General features: G+C 46.4%; 1 protein-coding gene across 2 annotated transcripts in view; it reads left to right on the top strand.

The window, feature by feature from the left end:
* The first annotated feature begins 384 nt into the window (after window positions 1-384).
* Window positions 385-20,915, top strand: part of ANXA6 (annexin A6) — a 67,518-nt gene continuing 46,987 nt past the window's right edge. For both annotated transcript variants that reach the window (XM_010591967.3, XM_003404610.4), the window contains exons 1-2: window positions 385-509; window positions 20,596-20,639. In XM_010591967.3, coding sequence (XP_010590269.1) covers window positions 20,622-20,639 — 18 coding nt within the window. In that variant the 5' untranslated portion in view covers window positions 385-509; window positions 20,596-20,621. The remainder of the gene's footprint in view (window positions 510-20,595; window positions 20,640-20,915) is intronic.

Raw genomic sequence — 20,915 nt, 5'->3', positions numbered from 1 at the left:
ACGTCACCGACCTGCTAAGGCTGCAGAGGGGTGGAATCTTATCAGGCAGATAAAGTGTCTGACCCCCCCCCCCCCGGAAGCCTCAATTCTCTATTTCGCAACAAAGCTTTGGCGAGTTGTAGGCATTTAGGAAAAGTGTCCAGAACCAGGAGTCAAGCGTCCTGGCCTCCAGCCCTGAATGGCCGCGTGCCCTTGGCCGAATCCCCCTACTCTCTCTAGGCTTCAGGTCCCGGGTCTGAGCACAGACGGAGGTCCTACTGGCGGGGACCCTGCAGCTGGTGACATTCTAGGACTGCAAGAGCGAACGAACTGGATGGGGGAGGAAGTGGAGGCCGAGCGAGCCCGATTGGCCCCTGCGCGCCACGTGTCCCCGGCGCCCCCGCCCGCCCCTGCATTGCGGCTGCTGCTGCTGCTGCTGGGCTAACGGGCTCCGACCCAGCGAGCTCGGCGTTGGCGCGTCCGTCTGTCGGTCCGTCTGCCAGTCCGCGAGAAGAAGCCTCCGCCGCGCGGTGAGTGTCTGAGGCCGGAGAGGGGAGTCGTTTGCGGGGATCCCCCTTCCAGGGGCTACGGGGGCGAGCCATAAACGCCCAGATGCCCTCCGCCGGGTTCTGGGGTGGGGCGCCCGGGAACGGGCAGGAGCGCAGGGTAGCGGAGAGAGGCATGCAGGGCGCGGTAACCCGAGAGGGTCGCGGGCTGGGGGTGGCTGGGCAGGGCAGTGGGCCGGACACGGAGAAGCGGGGGCGGACTGCGCCCTGGCTGGGGGAGGGGAGGGGTGGAGAGGACGGGAGGGGAGAGGAGAAGGAGGGAGAGGAGAGGAGGGGTCGGCTCTGCAGAGGGTGTGGTCGAGGGGCGGGGGCAGGGCGGGCTGCTGACCTTCCGTCCGGAGGGGTGGGGGTTGAAGAGACTTAGAAGGCCGGGGGGCTGGGGACAGCTGGAAGAATTCTAAGGAGCCCTAAGGAAGGGTGTGGCCAAAGCCGAAGACCTAGGGCCTGAAGAGTCGAACTCCCACGGCTACATATAAAATAGCTGTGCGTGTTGTTAGGGAATTGGGGTGTGCGGGGTGAGGGGTGTCCCTGTGTGCAGACTGATGAAGGGCCGGCTGACCACACCTCAGGGCCTCATGGATCCTCCCTGCCTCTGGGATTACTGCTCACCGACGAAGGAATCTCCCAGCCGACTCCAAGAGCCCTTGTAGTGAGGCAGGGACCCCACCCTTCTTCCAGTTCCCCCTAGCACAGTTTAGGCCTTCCCAAAGCTTGGGGACTTCAGAGGAGTCCCAGAGTACTTGCACGGGAGTCAAATCTCCTGACTCAGAATCCGAGCGACGTGTGACCTTGAGCCAGTGGCTTTCCCTCTCTGAACCTGTTTCCTCCTCCAAGTCAGAAGCTGATAAACCCAGCTCCTCTCAGAGGAAGCAATGCCTGTGAGAACTGATTTATTTGTCAGCGGGAAGGAAAGATGACAAGTTTGGGTAGCCTCAATGTCAGGTTTGGGAAGCCTGGCCCAACTCTTGTAGGCCCTGCAAGGGGAAGGGGCAGGGGTCCTTTGGGAGAACTGGTCTGGCCCCTGCTTTCTCCCTCCCCCTCCTTTTCTCTAAACTCTGATGGGCCTTCCCTGACACCTCCAAATTTGGGCATATGGCTCCAGACTTTGTGAAGGGACTCTGGTTTCCCCCAAGAGTCTGCTCTTTTCCCTGCATTGCCCTCCCCACCCCTCAACATGCACACCTTAAATGGCTGGCCCTGCTGACCCACACAGGCTATCCTGGCCTGCTTAGCCCTGCCAGGTGAATAACTGCCCTGCTTCAGCGCTTATGGACCTTGCCCTTTCATCCGGCAGGCCCTGAGCCACATAGAGGGCACTGGCCTGAGGGTCGGGAGAACTGGGTTACAGTTCCAGGCGTGCTGGAGGTTCTTGGGCAAGCCCTTCCCCTCTGTAGCAAAGTTGGCTAAGCTGGCTACCATGTCCTGTGCTGGCATTCTGGAATCCAACTGTTCTAAGATTTAGGATCTTGGGAGTTGGGTGGGGCTGGAAGGGAGGCAGAGGCCTCTGGTCCCCTCTGCAGCTGTGACAGTCACTCACCATCTTCCTTTGCCTTCTATCTTTTGTTCCCAAGGCACTGGCTGCTGGGATACAGGAAATATTTGTGGTTTTTGGGAAAAGGCCACAGCTGTTGCTGGGGCCGAATGTGGATGGGAATGTGCAGGGGATGGAGGGGGCTGCTGCAGGGAAGTCCAGGCCTGGCCTCTTGGGGCTGCTTCTTAGGAGGGGTGGGAGAGGCGCTGCAGTTCTGGGCAGCTGCCAGCGCCTGGAACATCTGCACTGCATCGCCCAGAGGGAGCCCTGGGCCCCCAGGCTCCAGCCAAGTCCCAGCCTCTGCCCTGCCACTAGCCAGCTGGGAGCTCCGGGTACATCTCCTGCACCTCTGGGCCTGACTTTCTTCCTCTGCAAAAGGGTGAGAGATGTACTTAGAGCACCCAGCTGATAAATAGGTTGGATGTAGGTGGTTCTTCCCTTCTGTAGCATCCTAGGATTTCAGGGGAGGCCCGGTGGGTCACCAGCCTCACCACACCCAGCCTCTGAGATACTTCCTTGGTGGGGACAAAGTGCAGGATATAGTCTCTACCCTGATTCCTGAGCGTTCCCCCCTCCCCTCTGCCAGCAGAGGAGAGGAAGTGTGTGGGGGTTTCTGTTATACACTTGGCTTGCAATCCAGCCTTACTCTGTTTCCTTCCCCTGGGGTTGAGAAGCCCCCACAGAGACCAGCTATGGAGGAATGATGGTTCATGGGTTTCATGAGCCTCTGAGCCCCCATCTGTAAAATGGGGGTGAGTCTGAAACCCTCTCTCCAGAGGTTGTGATATGGAGGATGTGAAAGTGCCTTGTAAGCTGTAGAGTGTTGAGCACAGAGAAGCAAGCACTACTGTTGTCATCTCGGAAGAGTGTGGTGCTTTAGGAGGCAGGCGGCTGGAGCCCCAGGTTTTTCATTTATAAAACAGGTATCCTAGTATACTCCTTAAATAATAACAATAAGACAACAATCACTACTGTTTTTTGAGCCCTTACAACTTGCCAGGGCCTGCTGAACCCTTGATATGTTACACGCTGTTATGCCCATTTTGCAGATGTGGAAACTCCAGCCCTCACAAGTTTAGTGACTTGCTCAAGTCAAGAGGCAAGAAATAATAATAAACACTTAGATGTGGTGCTTCCTATGTGCCAGGCCCTGTTGCTGTCAACTGCAACTAATGATGATCCCATATGTGTCAGAGTAGGACTGTGTTCCATAGGATTTCCATGATTTTTTGGAAGTAGATTGCTGAGGGGCTTCTGGGTGGACCTGAACCTCCAACTTTTCTGTTAGCAGCTGAGTGTGTTAAGTGTGTTAACAGTTTGCACCATCCAAGGAATCTGCATTAGACTTTTCTTAATTCATTTATTTCTCACCACTACTGTGAGGTGGGTACCATTTTTATCCTCATTTTGCATATGAAACAGACGCAGAGAGGTTAAGTACTTGCCAAAGGCCACACAGCTACTCAGTAGACAGCCTGACTCCACACTCTGTACCATTAGACACTACACTTTTCTGTCTCTCATAAAAGGGACCTGAGCTGGGATTCAAACCTAGGCCAGTTCAATTCCAAACCTGCAGCAGCTAGCTGATCTCCTGGGGCCTTGTTCAGCCTTAGGATCAATGCTCTGGGTCAAGAGAGGGAAAGATAGTACTCTCTAAGAAACCTGAGTGCTTCGAGCTAGGGGGTATGCTTAGGCATGGGGCCAGTGATGGCATTTACCCTGGCTTCCTTAAAGTCGAGGATCCTGGATGGTGATGAGGCTGATCTGGGTGTCTTTCTGCAGGCTGGGGGAGAAGCCACCAGGGAAGCAGGAAGGTGCGTACCTTCATGGGGTGCTAAAGATGATCTTCTGGGCTACAGGAAGAAGCTGTTAGCTCTTTTATTACGTGTGATTTTTTTTAAATTAATTTTTATTGTGCTTTAAGTGAAAGTTTACAAATCCGATCAGTCTCTCATACAAAAATTTACATATACCTTGCTATACACTCCTAATTGCTCTCCTTTTTTTTTTTTAATGAGATAGCACAGTTCTTCCCTCCACTGTCTCTCCTCATGTCCATTCGGGTAGCTTCTGGCCCTCTCTTCCCTCTCATCTCCCCTCCAGACAGGAGATCCCAACATAGTCTCATGTTTCTACTTGATCCAAGAATCTTGTTCTTTACCAGTATCATTTTCCATCCCATATTCCAGTCCAATCCCTGTCTGAAAAGTTGGCTTTGGGAATGGTTCCTGTCTTGGGCTAACAGAAGGTCTGGGGACCATGGCCTCTGGGATTCTTCTAGTGCCAGTCTGACCATTCAGTCTGGTCTTTTTATGAGAATTTGGGGTCTGCATCCTGCTCCCTCAGGGGTTTTCTGTTGTGTTCCCTGTCAGAGCAGTCATCGGTTGAGGCTGGGCACCATCTAGTTCTCGTGGTCTCAGGCTGATGTAGTCTCTGGTTTACGTGATCCTTTCTGTCTCCTGGGCTCATAATTACCTTGTGTCTTTGGTGTTCTTCATTATTGCTTGCTCCTGTTGGGTTGGGACCAATTCATGCATCTTAGATGGCCGCTTGCTAGCGTTTAAGACCCCATGCTTATAAAATGTATTTTTGTTTATCATTATGAAAGCTAATTTTTTTCGCTCCGTTGCTGTATGTTGTTATGTGCCATCGAGTTGATTCCAACTCATAGCAACCCCTTGTGACAGAGTAGAACTGCCCCCTAGGGTTTCCTAGGCTGTAATCTTTACAGGACCAGATTGCCAGTTCCTTTCTTCCATGGAGCGGCTGGTGGATTTGAACCGCTTAACCATTGTGCTTACAGGTCTCCTTTATGTTCTGTATAGGATCAAAAAAAAAAAATTGCAGACTACTGCACTAGACTAGGCAGGAGCCTTGTCTGTTTTGTTTTTTAGTCTATGTCTGACTCTTATCACTGGGCCTAGTTTTTAGCAGTTGCTCAGTAAATATTTTTTGAAGAATGAGTCCCTGCTTTATCATTACTTATCTTAATGATGATGGGCAAGTTACCTAACCTCTCAAGTTATCTTGGCTCTGGTGGTATATTGAGGGTTATGGTTTTAAAAAATTACTGAGCCATAGAAGCCATTGTTCAAAGGAATTCTTTTTTTTTTTTTTATTGTACTTTTGATGTAAGTTTACAGAACAAACCAATTTCTCCTTAGACAGTTAGTACACATATTGCTTTATGACATTGGTTAACAACCCCATGACGTGTCAACGCTCTCCCTTCTCAACCTTGGGTTCCAGATTACCAACTTTCCTGACCCCTTCTGCCGTCTAGTCCCTGCCCCTGGGCTGGTGTGCCCCTTTAGTCTCTTTTGTTTTATGGTCCAGTCCAATCTTTGGCTGAAGGGTGAACCTCGGGAGTGACATCATTACTGAGCTAAAAAGGGTGGCCGGGGGCCATATACTCAGGGTTTTTCCAGTCTCTGTCAGGCCAGTAAGTCTGGTCTTTTTCTGTGAGTTAGAATTTTGTTCTACATTTTTCCTCCAGCTATGTCCGGGACCTTCTATTGTGATCCCTGTCAGTGCAGTCAGTGATGGTAGCCGGACACCATCTAGCTGTACTGGACTCAGTCTAGGGGAGGCTGTGGTACACGTAGTCCATTATCAAAGGAATTCTTAAGTGAAACCTGGTTTTGGAAAGCGCAGATAACCCGAGTTGTTGTGATTGGAGTGGGAGTGGTAGGCAGTGCTGGAACCCCTGAGTTCCTCCAAAAAGCACAGTGCAAAAACCACTGGGCTAGATGCTTCCAGCTGTTCTGTGGTTTTTCAAGGGGATCACTAAAGAAAGCACCAAAGCCACTTGGTGCATTTCACTCAACAATTCTTATGAGCCAGGCTCTGTGGCAGGAGGCACAGCAAAGAAGCATACACAAACTATTTAAAAGATGATTTTCAAGAAAGGGTAAAATCATGACTCACACAGGTATAAAATGAACAAATGGTTAAAGATTTTATTCTACTCATTGATCAATACCAAACCAGGCAGATGGTATAAAAAAAAAAAAAAAAGCCTGTTGCTGTTAAGCTGATTTTGACTCAAAGAAACTCTATAGGACAGAGTAGAACTGCCCCATATGGTTTCTAAGGAGTGGCTGGTGGATTTGAACTGCCAGCCTTTTGATTAGCAGCAGAGCTCTTAACCACTGTACCACCAGGGCTCCCTGGCAGTTGGTATAGCCACCTCAGAAGAGAATCTAAAACACAGACACATTTATGGTGAAAGGAATATGCAGATAGAGCAAAACTGGTTTTTCCACCAGAGGGGGAGAGAAATCCATTTGAACCCTACCAGATAGGACAGAATGTTGGTTAAGAATAGTTTTGCTTGCTATGAGTGCCCTACAACTTACTGTGCTGTAAAATTGCTCAAAGATAAAGACAAGAATCAGATAATTTGGAAGAATGTTTTCTAGACAATGCAGTTTTTCTTTGAAATACAGATTTTTTCTTACAATGCTTTGTTGCCAGCAGCAACAGTGACTCAGACCAATCTCGTATAGGTGGTTTCAGAGCGCTGTGGGGGTTTAAAGGCGGGAGAAATCACTCTCAGCTTCCTAGAAGAGGTGGCATTTGAATCCAGCATAGAACAACCTTGGTTGCACGATAGAATCACCTAGCCAAGTTTTTTTGATATTACCAAAGCCCAGGCTCAACCCAGAACGGTGGAATCAGATGTCTAGGGGTTGGCCTGATATATTGGTGAGTTTAAAAACCTCCCCCAGTGGTTTTACTGAAACCAGAATTGAAGAGCACTGGTCTGGATTCTAGAAGGTTGAGCAGAAAATGCTCTTGGAAGGGATGGACATTCCTAGTTTAGAGGGGAAAGGGTGTGGTGGAGGTAAAGAGGAGTGAGGTGAGGGCAGATGGATCAGGAAGGATAATCAAGGGTTTTGAGTGCTGAGCTCCGAGGGCTGGCATTAAAGGGCACCACTGGAGACTTGTGAGCCAAGGTGTAACGTGGTTTAAGTTATACTCCCTGGGGCACAGGGTTCTGGGTGATTTTTTTTTTTGACACGCTCTTCCATGTTGTTTTTTTTTATAGGGACGGGGATTGGTGTTTAGATTTCAGAGTTGACTTGTATTTACTTTTTATTTTACCAGGTTTTTAAAAATTGTACTTTAGATAAAGGTTTACAGAGCAAACAAGTTTCTCATTAAACAACACACGTATTGTTTTGTGACATTGGTTGCCAACTCCATAACATGTCAACACTCTCCCCTTCTTGACCTTGGGTCCCCCATCACCAGATTTCCTTTCTCGTCCTTGTGACTGGGCTAGTGTTCCCAGTTAGTCTCGTTTAGTTTTATGGGCCTGTCTAATCTTTGGCCAAAGGGTGAACCTCAGGAGTGAATTCAGTCCTGAGCTGTAAGGGTGTCTGGTGGCCACACTCTTGGGGCCAGGTTGTTTCTTGATTTCTCTCAGATGTTCTTCCCTCACACCAACATCTAGTCTTTCCCCCAAAAGTGTGCTGTGTTCTTCCAAAGCTCACAACTAGCTACCTTTTGAGGACAGAAATGCCTTTTCTTAGGTGGTCTTGCTGTTCTTTCTGATACTCCTTCTATCTCCTCCTTCCTCTGCTTCATTCCATTGACTCCACATTCTATGTTTTGTTTTTTTTTTTGTACTTTAGATGAAAGTTTACAGAACAAACTAGCTTCTCGTTAAATAGTGCACAATGTTTTATGACATTGGTTAACAACCCCACGACATGTCAAAACTCTCTCTTCTCGACCTTGGGTTCCCTATCACCAGCTTTCCTGTCCTCTCCTGCCTTCTAGTCCTTGCCCCAGGGCTGGTGTGCCCCTTTAGTCTCCTTTTGTTTCATGGGCCTATCTAATCTGTGGTGGAAGGATGAGCCTCGGGAGTCACTTCATTACTGAGCTAAAAGGGTGTCCGGGGGCCATGTACTCAGGGTTTCTCCAGTCTCTGTCAGGTCAGTAAGTCTGGTCTTTTTTTGTGAGTTAGAATTTTGTTCTACATTTTTTTCCAGCTCTGTCCAGGACCCTCTATTGTAATCCCTGTCGGAGCAGTCAGTGATGGTAGCTGGGTACCATCTCATTGTACTGGACTCAGTCTGGTGAAGGACATGGTAGTTGTGGTCCATTAGTCCTTTGGACTAATCTTTCCCTTGTGTCTTTGGCTTTGTTCATTCTCCCTTGCTTTGAAAAGGGTGAGACCAGTGAAGTATCTTAGACGGCCGCTCATAGGCTTTTAAGACCCCAGACGCTACTCACCAAAGTAGAATGTAGAACGTTTTCTTTATAAACTATGTTATGCCACTTGAACTAGATGTTCCTTGAGACCACGGTTCCCACAGCCCTCAGCCCAACAATTTAGTCCCTCAGGGAGTTTGAATGTGTCTATGGAGCTTCCGTGACCTTGCCTTGTACAAGGTGTGTTGGCTTCCCCAGTATTGTGTGCTGTCTTACCCTTCACCAAAGTTACCACTTATCTGTTGTCTAGTTAGTATTTCTCCATCTCCACTCCTCTCCTCCCTTGTAACCATCAAAGATTGTTTCTTTTTGTGTGTAAACCTTTTCATGAGTTTTTACAGTAGTGGTCTCATACAATATTTGTCCTTTTGTGATTGACTTATTTCAGCATAACGCTCTCCAGATTCATCCATGTTGTAAGATGCTTTGCAGATTCATCATTGTTCTTTATCATTGTGTAATACTCTATTGTGTATATGTACCATAGTTTATTTATCTGTTGCTGGGCATCTAGGTTGTTTCCATCTTTTTGCTGTTGTGAACAATGCTGCAGTGAACATGGGTGTGTATATGTCTATTTGAGTGACGACTCTTATTTCTTTAGGATGTATTCCTAGGAGTTGGATTGCTGGATCATATGGTATTTCTATTTCCAGCTTTCTAAGAAAGCACCATATCGTTTTCCAAAATGGTTGTACCATTTTGCATTCCCACCAGCAGTGCATAAGAGTTCCAATCTCCCCAAAACCTCTCCAACATTTGTTATACCCCGCTTTTTTTTTGCTTCAAGCCAGTAATGCTGGGGTAAGATGGTATCTCATTGTAGTTTTGATTTGCACTTCACTAATGGCTATAGATCGGGCACGTTTACTCATGTGTCTGTTGGCCACTTTAATGTCTTCTTTGGCGAAGTGTCTGTTCCTTTCCTTTGCTCATTTTTTTTAATTGGATTGTTTGTCTTTTTGTTGTAGAGGTATTGGATTTTCTGTAGATTTTAGATATTAGACCTTTGTCTTACTTGTAGTAGCCAGAAAATTTTTTGCAGTCTGTAGGCTCTCATTTTACTCTTTTGGGACTCCACATTCTTTTTGATTGTGTACTTTTATCAGTCTGAATCCCTAACATATGTCTTTAAGTTTATATATGTATAATGTTGGGGAAATGCAATTAAAGAAAAATCTATCCCCAACCCAGAAAACCTCTCCACAAAAATAGAAAAACAGTTTTTTTATTGAATAGATATTTGTTAAAACAAAATTATATTAAGCCAATAATAGAAATTTATTTACTATATGATTTGCAAATCAGGGTAACATTTCAACCAGGGAGTCAAAAAATGTTCTTGAGAGGAAAGAACTTCTGAGATTCTTATACCCTATCCTACTGTCATTGCCATGGAAATGAGCCAGAACTGTGTTTATATTGATAAAGGGTTAACCTAACCACAGGAGGCCATAACCACAAAAGGCTAATTTGTGTGTCAGAATCTGAAAAGCTTAAAACAATAGGAAACTACATCAAAGGAGTGGGAAAGAGTACTCTAACCGGTTCAGTGGACTGCAAACATGGCGTACCAGAACTAAATAATAATTTACCCCAGGAAGCGAATTAAAGATCTACCCTATATCACATTGGAAACCCTGGTGGTGTAGTCGTTAAGTGCTATGGCTGCTAACCAAAGGGTTGGCAGTTCGAATTCGCCAGGTGCTCCTTGGAAACTCTATAGGGCAGTTCTACTCTGTCCTATGGGGTCGCTATGAGTAGGAATCGACTTGATGGCACTGGGTTTTGTTTTTTTTTTTTAATATCACACTAGCCCACATAACACTGGGTTTGTTTTTTTTTTTTTAATATCACACTAGCCCATATAACAAATTAAAAAAAACCATCATATGACAGACCCAGGACCTCTGAACCAAGAGACCAAATTGTTAGAAAGGAAAAACACGAAAAGGTCATCCAATCATGATCTTAGTTCTTTGTCTTTACTTTAACTAATCATAGTCTGTAAGTAATTTACTCACAGATACGTGTTCCAGTGATTGTAAAGGGCATGTGGAAAGACCCTTACTCATAATGAATCAGCATCTGTCAAAATTGTATTAAAAATATGTAAAGATTGTACTTTCTTCAGTTATGTTCTGTTTATAGCTTGATTGCTTGCAGCCAGTTTCCCATTTTTGTTTTCTGATATTTCTCAATAAAAATCTCTTGGTTGCAGAAGGCTTTGGTGAGAGTTGTTTCGCTACAACAATGTAATAATAATTTACCCCCAAACACAGCTTCTAGCTTGACCTTGGAGTTTCTGCTTTCTTGAAACTGACTGCACATAGATAATTCTTCAAAAGAGCCCAGCGTCTAAGACAAAACAGTCTTTACTAATTTATCTAGGCTGTTGTTTGACTTGGGGAGCCCTGGTGGCTCAGTGGTTAAGAGTTACAGTTGCTAACCAAAAGGTCAGCAGTTTGAGTCCACCAGCAGCTCCTTGGAAACCCTATGGGACAGTTCTACTCTGTCCTATAAGATCACTATGAGTCAGAATTGACTCGACGGCAATGGGTATTGTTTGACTTAAAAATGACTTTAGGAAACCACTTTCCTCAAGGCTCAAGGTTGAAAAGAACATCTCAGGGCAGTGGTCTGGGTGGGACTTCCATGGACCCCAGAAATCTGGATTCCAGGAGAATTAGACTCCATTTCTCATATTAAACAAGAATGTGATGCATCACAGCTAGAGATTGCTAAGACAGAAAGAAATCCTACCCTTTACTTAGCTAGAAGGATCCCGGGTGCCACAATGGTTAAGCTCTCAGCTGCTAACCGAATGGTCAGAGGTTCAAATCCACCAGCCACTCCTGGGGAGGAAGGACCTGGTGATCTGCTCCTATAAAGATTACAGTCTAGGAAACCCTGTGGGGCAGTTCTACTCTGTCATACAGGGTCACCATGAGTCATAATCAACTCCGTGGCAGCACACAACAACATTTAGCTAAGTGGATACAACAATTACATTCCTGCTTTCAAGATAAAATTGTTAATTTTTTAGTGTCTTAATAACCTGAAGTTATGCTAATCTTCTTCCAGGAGATTTGGAGGTAGCTATGTGATCTTCATTGATGATTATGGTTTAAAAGAGGTGGCTCCCAGATCCTCAGGAAACATCCTTGATTTACATATTGTGATGGTTAAGGTTGTGTGTCAACTTGGTTGGGCCATAATTCTCAGTGGTTTGGCAGTCAGATGAAGTTGTGACTACCCCAGTGATGGGGGCTGTTGTGAGTAGCCAGTCAGTTGAAGGGGAGTTTCCTTGGATGTGTGGCCTACATTGAATATGACATTCTGGCAAGGCTTATGGCTTTTGCTCCCTGTGGATCCTGTAGCTTGCTCCTGTTCGTCTAACCTCCAGTTCTTGGGACTTGAGCTAGCAGCTTACCTGTGGTCTTGCCTGCTGATCTTGGGATCCGTCAGTCTTCGAAGGCTGTGAGCAACAGCTCTGCTCTCTGACCTGCCAGTCTTGGGTTTGCTAGTCCCTGCGGCTACATGAATCAGGAGAAGCCTCCAGCCTTATCCATGGACTTGGGATGTTCCACTGCCTACACCCGAATGAGCCATTTCCTTGATGTAAATCTCTGTATATATTTATACGCATTACTGGTTTTGCTTCTCTAGAGAACCCAGCCTAAGACATTTGGTACGAGAGTGGTTTTAGAAAAACAAAATTGTAAGGGTAAATTTTCTAAATTTCTTCTTAAGTCTGGTTAGTCTTAAAGATGTTGATGACTCTGCTTCCACTGTAAGGAGGGCACTGCCAATTCATGGCGTGAAGTGGCAATACAGATACGCAAAATATCACCCACAGTAGATCACGTATTGGTGACAGGCGAGGCTCTGGGTGAACACACGTGCGATACCTTTCTACGGTTTTGTCATAATGAGAAGTATAAGGGAGCTGGTTGGTTGGTCCTACTTTTGCTAGGCAAACTGATGAAAGAAAGAGCTCAGGGCTTCAGAGTCGACTGCCTCATAAACGACCTCAAAGTTTCCACTTGTGCCTTGAACAGAACTGATATTGCCGAAAACCAAACCCAGAGTCTTATTGTAAGAGTGGCTGAATTACAATGCCAACTCAACTGCCAAACTAGAGAGGTGTCTGGAGTTAAACTGAGAACATTGACTGAGATCCTGAAATTCGGGATGGATACATATGGGCAGATAATCAGGAAGCTGGAGACACTGAGCCCCTAAATTCCATTGAATCATTCTTGCCAACAGAACGAGCCCTCTCACTCCCATCTGAAGAGATTACTTCATGTGTGTATGCTAAACCACCCTCCCCCCACCCAGTAAAATCATTAGTCCCTCCACCCCGTGTAATGAGATTAACCCAGCTGCATCTAAAGAGCCTTTGTCTGAGTCATTGCCTGGGACATCACCTGAGGCAGTTGCTTTACAAGACAATGCTGAATGTTCTCAAAACATTTCCCCGCCAATTTTGGCTTCTAGACCTATAACTAGACTTAAGTCCCACCTAGCACCAAAAAGTGAAGTACAAAGTGTTACCCAGGAGAAGGCACACTATACTCCAAAAGAACTGCTTGACTTTTCTAATATATACAAACAGAAACTTGGGGAATATGTGTGGGAATGCCTGTTAAGCGTGTGGGACAATGGTGCAAGGAACATAAAGATAGATCAGCCTGAGTTTATTGATATGAGCCCACTAATACAGATTCCTCATTCAGTGTTTCAGCTCGAGAAGTTAGGAAAGGATCTGGTTTGGTTGCTGAAGCATGGATTATGAGGTGTTCTACACTAAAATCAAGTTGAAGTACCTGACCTGCCTTGGTATACTGTAGAAGATATCCGAAGGCTTAGGGAAATTGGCATGCTAGAGTTGATTTATCAGGTTAGACCCACAGACCTACGCATGAAGTGCCCAGAGGACACACCTTTTACCACAATTGTGAGGAACAAATTTGTGATGGGAGCCCCAGCATCCTTGAAAACTGCTGTGATTGCTATTTTATTTAAGTCAGATTTGACAGTGGGGAGCCCTGGTGGCATAGGGGTTAAAAGCCACTGCAAGCTATGGCTGCTAACCAAAAGGTCAGCAGTTCAAATCCACCAGCTGCTCCTTGGAAACCCTATGGAGCAGCTCTACTCTCTTCTGTAGGGTTGCTATGAGTCGGAATAGACTCGATGGCAATGGGTTTGGTTTTTGATAACTACAACAGGGCTGATTGGACCCTGTGGTAGTAGGGGCCAAGTGATAGCACTTAATCAACAAAAACAAGGTGGGCGTGGTTACCATAATGGACACTGGAGTCAAAGCAGTAATCAGCGTAGTCTGACTCATGTGGACTTATGACGTTAGCTACTTAGTCATGATGTCCCTAGGAGTGAAATAGATAGGAAATCTACTAAATATTTACTTGGTTTTTACAAGTGGTTGAATTTCTAGGTCAAGTGAACAGCAGTCTAACTCGAATCTCAAGAATAGAGAGTTGTGGCCCCTCAATCAATTCCCAGACTTGAGCGAGTTTATAGACCCACAACCCCTTGAATGAAGGGGAGGCTGTGTCCCCTTGAGGAAGGACTCCAATATACTGCCAAAAATTTATACTGTTAATCTTTCTCCCAGCCTTCCCCAGAGGGATCTACAGCATTTTATGATAGTGACTGTTCACTGGGGAAAAGGAACTACTCAGACTTTTTGGAGATTAGTGGATTACTGGCTTGAACTGACACTAATTCCAGGAGACACAAAATGTCACTGTGGCCCACCAGTCAGAGTTCGGGCATATGAAGATCAGGTTATTAATGGAGTCTTAGCTCATATGCATCTCATATAGATTCATTGGGTACCTGAGTCCATCCTGTAGTCATTTTCCCAATTCAGGAACACGTAATTGGAATAGATATACTCTGCAACTGGCAGAACCCCCACATTGGATCCCTGACAAATGGAATAAGGGCTATTATGGTCAGAAAGGCCAAGTGAAGGCCGGTAGAACTGCCCCTACCTATGAAAATAGTAAACCAAAAGCAATACCACATTCCTGGAGGGATTGAAGAAATTACTGCCACCATCAAGGACTTGAAGGATGCAGGGGTGGCAATTCCCACTACGTCCCCAGTCGACTCGCCTATTTGGCCTGTGCAAAAAACAGATGGATCTTGGAGAATGACAGTGGATTATCGAAAACTTAACCAAGTGGTGATTACAGTTACAGCTGCTGTTCCAGATGTAGTTTCACTGCTTGAGCAAATTAATACATCTCCTGGTATCTGGTATGCAGCTATTGATCTGGCCAATGCCTTTTTCTCCATATCTGTTTTGAAGGACCACCAGAAACAGTTTGCCTTCAGCTGGCAAGGCCAGCAATACGCCTTCAGTTGCCTACCTCAGAGCTACATCAACTCAGCCCTATGTCATAATTTAGGCCCCAGGGATCTTGATTGCCTTTCACTTCCACAAGGCAGCACATTGGTCGGTTATATTGATGACATTATGCTGATTGGACCTAGTAAGGAACAAGTGTCAATGACTCTGGACTTATTGGTAAAACATTTGCATATTAAAAAGAAAACCAAGTCCATTGCTGTCGAGTTGATTCTGACTTATATCGATCCTATAGGAGAGAGTAGAACTGCCCCATAGAATTTCCAAGGAGCGTCTGGTAGATTTGAACTGCCGGCCTTTTGGTTAGCAGCCATAGCTTTTAGCCACTATGCCACCAGGGTTTCCGTTTGCATGCTAGAGGGTGAGAAATTCCACAAAAATTCCAAATAGGATTACACCTACAGGTATTTAAAAAAAAAAAAAATTGCTGTCGCGTCGATTCTCACTTATAGCAACCCTATAGGACGGAGTAGAACTGCCCCATAGAGTTTCCAAGGAGCACCTGGTGGATTTGAACTGCTGACCTTTTGGTTAGCAGCCATAGCACTTAACTATTACGCCACCAGGATTTCCATCTACAGATCTAGGATTCCAACACATGTTTTGGGGGAACACAATTTAATCCATTAACACTTGTTTTAGGTCAGAAGCTAGGCATTTGCAGTATCAGGATTTGAGCCTAGACTGTGACAATAAAGCCTGTGCTCTTAATCATAATGCCATGCCACCTCCCTTGTAAATGTTTGGGCTTGTCATTAATAAAAGCTACCTTTAACTGAGGCTCCACTCTGTGCCAGACATTGTGCTAAGGGCTCTCCATCTGTCGTTTCACTTATTTCTCAGTACATGTAGTTTGCATGTACTTAAGTCACAGACTGGTGGGGACAGAGCTGACTTCAAGCCAGGTCTGAGCTCAAAGCCCATGCCTTCTACATAACATGGGACAAGACCCCCCTCTCCAGCTTTTGGTTTATCTGTCTCTACCGTTGTGTAGTGGTGAGTCATGGGTCCTGCCAGGTCTGGTGCATTCTCTACCTCAAAGTACCCCTCCTAGAGTCAGCCCTGTGCTCCCAAAGGGAAGGAAGGAAACATGATTGATTGCAGGCTAAAGGACCAGGGCAGAGGGTGGCCACAGCAGCACAAAGCCACCCAGGCAACTCTCGACCCTTGCATGGGTTTCTGGGAGAATCAGCCACAATACCATGAGCCCTCATGAGTATCCAGGTCAGCAGAGATTCAGGATCCCCAAGAGGACAGAGATGCAGGTCTCCAGTGGCCATGCTTGCAATTTTTGAGCAGCCATTTCAACCAAGCAGATGATGAAATGTGCATGGTGGGATATGGGGAGGAATCTTGTGGCCTGGGAGAGAACTCTCATTGTGGATTAAATTGTGTCCCCCAAAAATATGTGTTGTGAATCCCAAACCCTGTATCTGTAGATGTAATCCCACTTGGGAAAAGGACTTTCTTTGTTATGTTAATAAGACCATATTTTAAACCAATCACCTTTGAGATAAAAAGAGCAGATTAGGCACAGGGAGGCAAGCACTAATGGAGGGGAAGATACATGCCACATGAAGGTCGCTCAGGAACTCAGGAATAGAGGCTGAAAAGAGACAAGGACCTTACCCCAGAGCCCACAGAGAAAGAAAGCCTTCCCCTGGAGCTGGTGCCCTGAATTCAGATTTCTAGCTTCCTAAACTGTGAGAAAATGAATTTCTGTTTGTTAAAGCCACCCACTTAAGGTATTTCTGTTATAGCAGCACTAGATAACTGAAACAACCTACCTAGTACTGATGTTCTGAGATTTTGCTGTGAAAATCCCTGGTTGAAACCTATAAAAGCCTCTCACATCCACTCTAGATTTTCCCAAGGAGGGAGTGACACTATCCCATTTTACAAATGAAGAAACCAAGGCCCAGAGAGGGCATCTGGCTTGTCGTAAGTTTTCATAGGGGCACATTGAGAGCTAGAACCTATGTCTTTTCCTTTGGCCTCTTCCTAACATCCTGTTGTACCCAGGGCCCAAGACTGCACAGGACGGGACGGGTGGCGGGGGGCTTGGAATGCCCCAGGGCTAGGAGGCAGAGGTGTTGGCTGCTGGCAAGTTACTTTTCCTCTCCGCGATTCCTTTACACAATCCAGAAAATAAAGGGCTTGAAGTAGTGGATCATTAAGGGCTCTTCTGGGATTCTGAAACACTGGATATAAAACATGTATTCAGCCAGTTGGAAAAGTATGGTCTGAGTTGCTCTGGGAGTGATCAAAGGCCCTCTTAAAGTCGGGGTAAATGGCTCCTCTGTGATTAGTACCAACATTTCCTTGGGATGGTGAGATTGGCCACCTGAACCTCAGTCTGAACATGTAGTCCTGGAAGAAATTTTCTTTCCCTGTGCACACATGAGACGAACACTCACAGAAGGCACACATCATCTGCCCAAAGACTTGGAGGCCCCCTGCGCTGGCCCCCGTCTCCTTGGAAAGGGGCTCCAGTCCAGATGGGCCTGGGCTGCAGCCAGTGGTAGAAGTTTCCAGCAACAAGACCAAAGGAATGAGGTTGGTGCTGACAGGTGAATGCCTCAGCCCTCCCTCCCTGCAACAGCTGACTTCCTGCAACTCATTCAGTCCCTGCTTCTCTACTAGCCTTAGGGTTCCTGTAGCCTCTGCCTGCACTGCTCCCCAGGCCAGGCGAAGGCCAGAGCTGGCTCCTGGCCAGGCCCTGCAGCTGCAGAGGTAATTTTGAGGCCCCCAGCAGGTGCGGGGTGGGTTTCCATTTCCTGTGAGTTGCACATTTGTATCCTGGGGCCCCTGGTTGTCAGGGGAACGGCAGGGTTTCCTGGAGCTGATGAGCTGCGGTCACAGACCGATCTCTGTCCTCTGCCCTTCACTACAGCCTCATGTAATATCTGCCGTCTGCTGCCTGCAGGCCCAGTCAAATCAGGCAGTAGAGACGTGTGGGCAAACACCATAAGGCCCCTCTCTTGTGAACTTCCCACCAGGACAGTGAATGCCATCACTTATTGGGAAACTATTTCACACCTGGAGTCCCTGGCTGGTGCAAACTTTTAACATGCTTGGCTGCTAACCAAAAGGTCGGAGGTTCGAGTCCATCCAAAGGCACCTTGGAAGAAAAGCCTGACAATCTGCTTCTGAAAAACCAGCCATCATAAACCCTGTGAAGCAGTTTTACTCTGAAACACATGGCGTCGCCATGAGTTGGAGTTGACTCGACAGCAACTGTCTTCTTTCATGCCTGGCCCTTGCGTGCTCCACCCTTGTCATAAGTTATGTCTCATCTTTCAACAGCCCAGCAGAGTAGGGTTGATTTTGTGTGTGATAACTTTAATCTAACCAAGGTCATATAGCTAATAAGTGGCAAAACAGGGATTTGATTGTAGGGCTCACTGGCTCCCAAACCTGTGTTCTCCCCACTGTTTCACACGATCTCCAGTGACCCTGTCTTATTGATCAAGTGCTGCTCTAACAGAAATACCTCAGGTGGGTGGCTTGAACAAACAAATTTATTTTCTCACAGTTAAGGAGGCTAGAAGTCCGAATTCAGGGAAAATTCATAACGCCTATAGGAAGGCTTTCTCTCCGTTGACACTGGGGGAAGGTCCTTTTCTCATCAGCGTCTGTTCCTTGGCTCCCTGGTGATCTTCATGTAGGGTGACATCTATTTTCGCCCCATCTCTGCTTCTTTTCTTCCTGTTTTATCTGCTCTTTTTATATCTCTAAAGAGATTGACTCAAGATACACCCTACACAAATACTGTCTATTAACATAACAAAGAAAGCCCATTCCCAGATGGGATTATAGCCCCCTGTATTGAGTCGATTCTGACTCAGTGACCCTATAGGACATCATAGAACTGCCCTATAGGGCTTCCAAGGCTGTAATCTTTATGGAAGCAGACTGCAACATCTTTCTCCCAGGGAGCAGCTAGTGGGTTTGAAACACTGACCTTTCACAGCCAAGCGCTTAACCACTGTGCCACCAGACAAACAAAAAAAGAAAAACCAAACCCGTTGCCGTATAGTTGATTCTGAATCATAGTGACCTTTTGGACAGAGTAGAACTGCCCCATAGGGTTTCTAAGGAGCGGCTGGTGGATTCCAACAGCCAACCTGTTGGTTAGCAGCCCAGCTCTTAGCCACTGCCACCAAGGCTCCTTAATCACAGGTATAGGGGTTAGGATTTATAACACATTTTAGGGGGACACAATTCAACCCATACAAACCTCAAAGGCCAGCAAGACTGTGGATTGAGATCAGGGGCTGATTTCCCTAGGAGTGGCAGGGGTCGGATTTAGGGGAGGGATAGAGAACTGGGAGCTTGAGCTGAAAAGTCTCCTTGGTTCTGCTGTCTCTTCTGGTTCTGTTCCTTGAAGACCTCACTGAATAAGTCCAATTGAGTTTTTTATTTTTATTTATTTTTATTATTTTTACTTTTTAAAAGTAATATGTGACATGGTTTTTTAAAAGGTTAAACTACACAGGCCAGCTTCAAATAGAAAGCAGTGGTTCTTGGTTTCTGCCCCTCTTAGCCCCAGAGACAATCCCTTTTGACTCTGTTGCCCTCCTGCTGAGCGTGCTGCAGAGCCTCAGCCCCTTTCCCCACTCCCTTCCCCTTTCCAGATCAGTTACATCCCCTTTGGCCTTTCCTTTTTAGGTAATATACCTTTGTTTCTTCTTTCTTTACTGTAGGCCCCATTTCCTGTGACCCACAGGCACATCCGTTTTCTATGAGATATAAGTCGATCATGTGTCCTGTTTGTTCAAACCCCTGCAGTGACCTTTTGTCCCATCAGAAAAATCCAAAGTTTTTACAGGGACCTTCAGGCACTGGCCCCTGCTGCCCCCTCCCCACATCCTACCAATGCCCCCCCACCCCTGACATTGTGCACCTCAGCCACGCGGGGCTCTGTGGTGGTCCTCAATCCTGCCAAGCACGCTTCTGCCTCAGGGGCCTTTGCACTTACTGTTCCCATCCTAGATCACACTGTCCTCAGGTGTCCATGTGGCTCATCATCTCAGAAAGACCCTCTGACCACTCTACCTTATTAGATAGCACCCTCAGCACTCTGCCTTCACCAAACCTTATCTTTTCTCCTTAGTTCTTATTACAGCTTGATGTGTGCATTTAAAAAAAGTATTCTCACGTTATAGAGTAAACTTCAGGAAAACAGGGATTTATCTTTTATTTATTGCTGCATCTTCAGTGCCTAGAATTGTGCCTCACATGGAGTAGGTGCTAAATAAATGTTTATTGACTGAAACAGGAAGGAGAGCCCTTCCAATGTTTGTAGCAGATGACTGCGATCTCCTTGAATCTTCTCATCTGCAGACCATTAAGCCGTAGGTTCTGAAACCACTCTTAGTGACTTGGAGAGAGCATGTGCGTGGTATAAATAGCGTGGACTCTGAAATCTGGAAATAGTTTAATTTAATTCTGAACTGTGTGACCTTGGGCAAGTTACTTAACTTCCCTGAGCCCACACCCTTAATCTCCTCATCTACGAAAAAGGGGAATCTGATGCCCAGAAGGACTGCTGTGAGGGCTCAGTGAGGCCAGGTCCTGGAAAGTGTGTGCACAGCCTGTGTGATCAGTGGCTGGGCCCTCTCTCCCTCTTGGCTTCAAGTTCCTTTCCCACCCTGGTTGCTAGTGTTTGGACACTGTCTTGTCTGTGATGCCTTGTCCTCTGAAAAATGCACCTGGCCCTGAGTCAGGTCTTTGGGCATGATTTAACCTAGAGGGCTGGAAGCAGCTGGAAAATGGCAGGGGAAGGACACTTTTGCTTGGGAGGAAGGAAGGGTGGGGAAAGTTGGGGGAAAGAATGAAGGGGAGCACAATGTGGGGGAATCTCATGGGTTTCTCTTTTTTCTCCACAGTGTTTTCTGTTAAAGAATCTGAGACCATGGCCAAACCAGCACAGGTAAGGAAGCTCTCCCCTCCTGAAGGCCGTGCTTTGCTTTCCTGGGCCCTAGGCTCCCTCTGGAGTTGCCAGATCTGCTATAGAGATCCCTGGTACCTTCAGCTTGAAAGAAGCAGGAGAAGTTCTTAGGCCTAGCTTGCTCCCATTATAAGTTACAGTTTTTTCAGATGCAAGTGACTGTTGACAACATACAACATCTTAAGCAGAAAGGGATGTGTATTGGCTCACATGATCGAGAAGCCGAGGGCTTCAGGTCTGGCTTGATCCAGGATGCCA

This window comes from Loxodonta africana, chromosome 2, assembly GCF_030014295.1.
Source record: "Loxodonta africana isolate mLoxAfr1 chromosome 2, mLoxAfr1.hap2, whole genome shotgun sequence".
In the NCBI taxonomy this organism is placed as follows: Eukaryota; Metazoa; Chordata; class Mammalia; order Proboscidea; family Elephantidae; genus Loxodonta; species Loxodonta africana.
Note: the sequence above shows the minus strand (reverse complement) of the source record. Positions and strands in the feature narration are given on the sequence as shown.